Source organism: Haematobia irritans, chromosome 2 (assembly GCF_050003625.1).
Source record: "Haematobia irritans isolate KBUSLIRL chromosome 2, ASM5000362v1, whole genome shotgun sequence".
In the NCBI taxonomy this organism is placed as follows: Eukaryota; Metazoa; Arthropoda; class Insecta; order Diptera; family Muscidae; genus Haematobia; species Haematobia irritans.
In genome coordinates, this window is record NC_134398.1 from 43,596,012 (window position 1) to 43,600,458 (window position 4,447).

General features: G+C 33.3%; 1 protein-coding gene across 1 annotated transcript; it reads left to right on the forward strand.

Moving 5' to 3' along the window:
• The first annotated feature begins 709 nt into the window (after positions 1 to 709).
• On the forward strand, positions 710 to 1,540 carry LOC142224544 (uncharacterized). The gene has a single exon (XM_075294326.1). It carries the CDS (start codon positions 710 to 712, stop codon positions 1,538 to 1,540), a length of 831 nt encoding a protein of 276 aa, XP_075150441.1.
• Positions 1,541 to 4,447: the final 2,907 nt, after the last annotated feature.

The following is a 4,447-nucleotide window of genomic DNA, read 5'->3' on the forward strand; positions in this document are numbered from 1 at the left end:
AATTTTGTCAAAATTTTATTACTATATAATTTTGTAAATTTGTTTTTTTTTCAGAAAATTGTCAAAACTTTATTTCCAAAGAAAAGTTTTCCAACATTTTATTTATTTCTATAAAAATTTGTTTCAAAGTTTTATTTCTATAGAAAATTTTTTCAAAATTATATTTCTATAGAAAATTTTATAAAAATTTTATTTTATAGAAAATTTTGTCAAAATTTTATTTCTACAGAAAATTTTGTCAAAATTTTATTTCTATGGAAAACTTTGTCAAAATTGTATTTCTATTCTAATTTTATCAACATATAATTTCTATAGAAAATTGTTTCTAGTTTTATTTCTATAGAAGATTTTGTCAAAATTTTATTTCTATAGAAAATTTTGTAAAATTTTATTTCTATAGAAAATTTTGTCAAAATTTTATTTCTATAGAAAATTTTGTCTGTCATGTATGTAAACATAATTAGTTATAAGTATGTATGTATATAAGTTCCGCTATTTCTCTCTCAATATCTAAATTTAAATATGTATGATAATGGATTAATAAATCAGTTAGAAACAGACAGCAGACGCGTGCGTTTCAAATATTGTGTATTATATGTAACAAATTGGCGACGAGTTAAAAATTAAAAATAAAAAATAATAATAATAAAAGACAATTTATTTTATTGTTTCTAACTATTCGATTGTAAACTTTTTCGTGGTGAATAAAATGGAATATAAAAATATCATTGGAGCTCTCGAGTGCTATACAGTGGGCGATGATTTTTCCCTATACGTAAATCGTTTGGAACACGTGTTCTTATTAAATAATATCACAGAATGTAAAGCGAAAATATCATTTTTAATAAGTCTCGGTGGTGCAGAATTGTACAAGATATTACATTCGCTAATTGCACCACGAACGGAGAATGACTTTATATATTTACAAATAATACATTTATTAAAAGAACATTTCACACCAAAACGTAATATAATTGCTGAGTGCTTCAAATTTAATAAAAGAGATCAGAAACAAAACGAACCAATAGCTGAATACATAATTGAATTAAAAACTCTAGCTCAAACGTGTGATTTTAGAGAGTTTTTAGACAGAGCTCTATTAATTCGTTTCGTTTGTGGATTACATTCGGAAACCATTCAAACCCGTCTACTTAGTGAGAGTAATTTGGATTCGTTTAGAAAGGCAACCGATATTGCATTGGCAATGGAAATGACAAGCGAAAATGTGAAGTCAATGCGCGGAGCAGAGTGTTTTGCTGTTTCGTCTTACAATGATGAACACAGAGGGAGGCGAAGAACAATGATGCAAGGAAGAGGCGCAAGCAAGAAGAAAGAAATAGCGCTTGGAGAGTCCCAAAATAGTAATCGTAAATTTGTTATTTGTTTTCATTGTAAAAAGAGAGGTCATTATATGAGAGAATGTTGGCATTTAAATAACAATATTGCAGAGAGTAGTTCTAAGAGAAATAAAAACAATTATGTAAATCAATTGATAAAGCCGAAAGTGGAGAGAGTGACGAAGATGAGTGCTACTATATAAACAATATTGGTTCGTATAAGAGTTTAGTTATTAAGCTGTATGTAGAAAATAAAGAAATAGAGTTTGAGTGTGATACAGGGGCTTGTGAAACGATATGTCATAAAGAGTTATTTAATAAATATTTTCCCAACAAAAAGTTATTATTAAGTGAAAAGATTTTTAAAACTGTGAATGGAAATAAAATAGAGGTGATAGGAAAAACAAAAGTCAGGGTACACACGAACAAGAAAAATATTGATTTGGAATTATATGTGATTGATTCCCCAAAGGTGTTTAGGCCGTTATTGGGCCGTACATGGCTGGATGTTCTGTACATAAATTGGAGATCATATTTTCAAAGTAAACAATTTGGTCACGTAAACCTTATTTCAAAAAGTAAGAATTTAGAATGTCTGGAGAAGTATGCTACGGTTTTTACAAAAGACAACAAATCTACAGTTAAACACTTTGTAGCCGAAATTGAATTGATTGAAGAGGCATATCCAATATTTACAAAGAGTTATACGGTTCCATATGGGTTGAGGAGTAAGGTGGAAGATGAACTGGATCGATTATGTGCCGATGGAGTTTTAGTTCCTGTGAAAACCAGTCGTTAGGCAAGTCCAATGGTCATAGTTACAAAGGCTAATGGGGAACTACGTCTGTGCATGAATGCCAAACGTACTGTAAATAGATTTGTTAAAATGGACCATACGGTCATACCTAGAATTGATGATATTTTAGCTGGAATATCTGGATGGAATATTTTCTGTAAATTAGATTTGACGGGTGCATATTTACAAATTCCTGTTTCACAGAGATCACAGGAAATTCTTACTATAAATACGCATCGTGGTCTTTTCCAATTTACACGATTAGTTTATGGGCTGAAAACAGCCCCTCAGATATTTACGGCAGTCATAGGCGAGATCTTAAAAGATGTTAGAAATAAACATATATATTACGATGACATTCTTATTGGTGGTGCAAATAGAGTAGAGTGTGAAAAGACACTTACAGAAGTGCTAGATAAATTGTTGGATTTTAACGTCAAAGTAAATTTGGAAAAGTGTACATTTTTTGAGGATAATATAGAATATTTGGGGTATCGAATTGATAGTGGGGGTATAAAACCAAGCGCAACAAAACTTAGGGCTGTGGAGAGCTGTCCCAAGCCACAGGATATAAGACAATTAAAGTCCTTTTTGGGAATGGTTAATTATTATAATAATTGTATACCACAACTATCGTCGGAATTGAAGTATTTATATGATTTGACGAAACGAAATACGGAGTTTAGATGGGGGCAGAGGCAGGATGCAGCGTTTGAAAGAGCAAAAGAGCTGGTGTTGAATATTGAGGTACTTACGCCATACAATCCCGAGTTGGCCATTGTAATATCCGCAGATGCTAGCCCGTATGGTGTAGGTGGTGTGATGTCACATCTCGTAAATGGGAAGGAGCGACCTGTAATGTTTGCGTCGTCAACGTTAAGTGCGGCAGAGCAAAATTATTCACAATTGCATCGTGAGGCATTGGCAATTGTTTTTGCTGTACAACGTTTCCATAAGTATGTATATGCCCATAAATTTACGATAGTTAGTGATCATCAGCCATTAAGGGAGATTTTTAGTCCAAGAAAGGATATCTCCATTGTAGCCGCCAATAGGTTACAGAGATGGGCGATTATTCTTTCTATGTATGACGATGAAATCGTCTATAGAAAGGGAAAGGATATGGTGCATGTAGATGCTCTTTCAAGGCTACCATTACCTGAGCCCACCGGTATTGAAGAATGTGTTATTAATTTTTGTATAGATGATAACGAAACCCCTGTTGATATAGATAAAGTTCGTGCAGCGACGAACGTGGACAGAATTCTTCGCAGCGTCAGAGTGTATACTTTGGAAGGATGGCCAAAGGGGGATATAGCGGGGAAGGTAAGGGAATATTTCCTCAAAAGAAACTCTATTGCGACCGAAGATGGATGTTTGTTTTATGGCAGTAGAATTATTATTCCATTGAACCATCGTAAAAATTTATTAGGGGAATTACATGGCTCATCGCATATCGGCATAGTTAGAATGAAGACCAGAGCTCGATCTCTATTGTGGTGGCCGAATATTGATAGAGATATTACGAATTATGTGGAGGGATGCGGATGCTGTCAGAGAGTACAGAACAGGGACCGAGCCGAATTGTATGCATGGCCAGAGGCGACCTTTCCAATGGAGCGTATTCACATGGATTATTGCCAATTTCAAGATAAAGATATTTTAGTAATTTTTGACAGCTATACGAAATGGATGGAAGCAATTCCTGTTAAGTCAAAAACAGCCAAGATGGTGTGTGAGATCTTACGTAAATTTTTCGCTGTTTTTGGCTTGCCAACAGAAATTGTTTCCGATAACGGTCCGCCTTTTGGATCATACGAATTTCAGGAATTTTGCCGGAAAAATCTAATTAAATGCACAAAGACACCACCTTATCATCCTCAGTCCAATGGAAGCGCAGAGCGGGCTGTCCAGACATTAAAGACAGCCTTGAAGAAAATGGTATTAGACCCAAGAATGAGAGAAAAATCATTTAATTTTGTACTGGATAATTTTCTTTTTGGGTACAGAACAGCACCTTGTATGAGTATTGGGAAGTCACCATCACAATTAATGTTTAGTTACAAACCAAAATCTTTAATTGATAATGTAAGGCATAACTCTAAACATAATTTGCATGAGTCGAGAAATGTAAAGAAAGTGGAAACAAATATAAAAACTATGAAGAAAAAAAGTTCAAGGGAGAAAATACCTAGAGACAGAAAAGTATTTAAAATAGGTGAAACAGTTTTATACAGGAACGTATTTGATAATTATTGTAAATGGATTACGTGCATAATTGTACAGATATTAAGTGGTATTAGGTATATAGTAA

Bases quoted from the DNA above. Each gene is read 5' to 3' on its own strand.
- LOC142224544 (XM_075294326.1), top strand. From the start codon at position 710: ATGGAATATAAAAATATCATTGGAGCTCTCGAGTGCTATACAGTGGGC.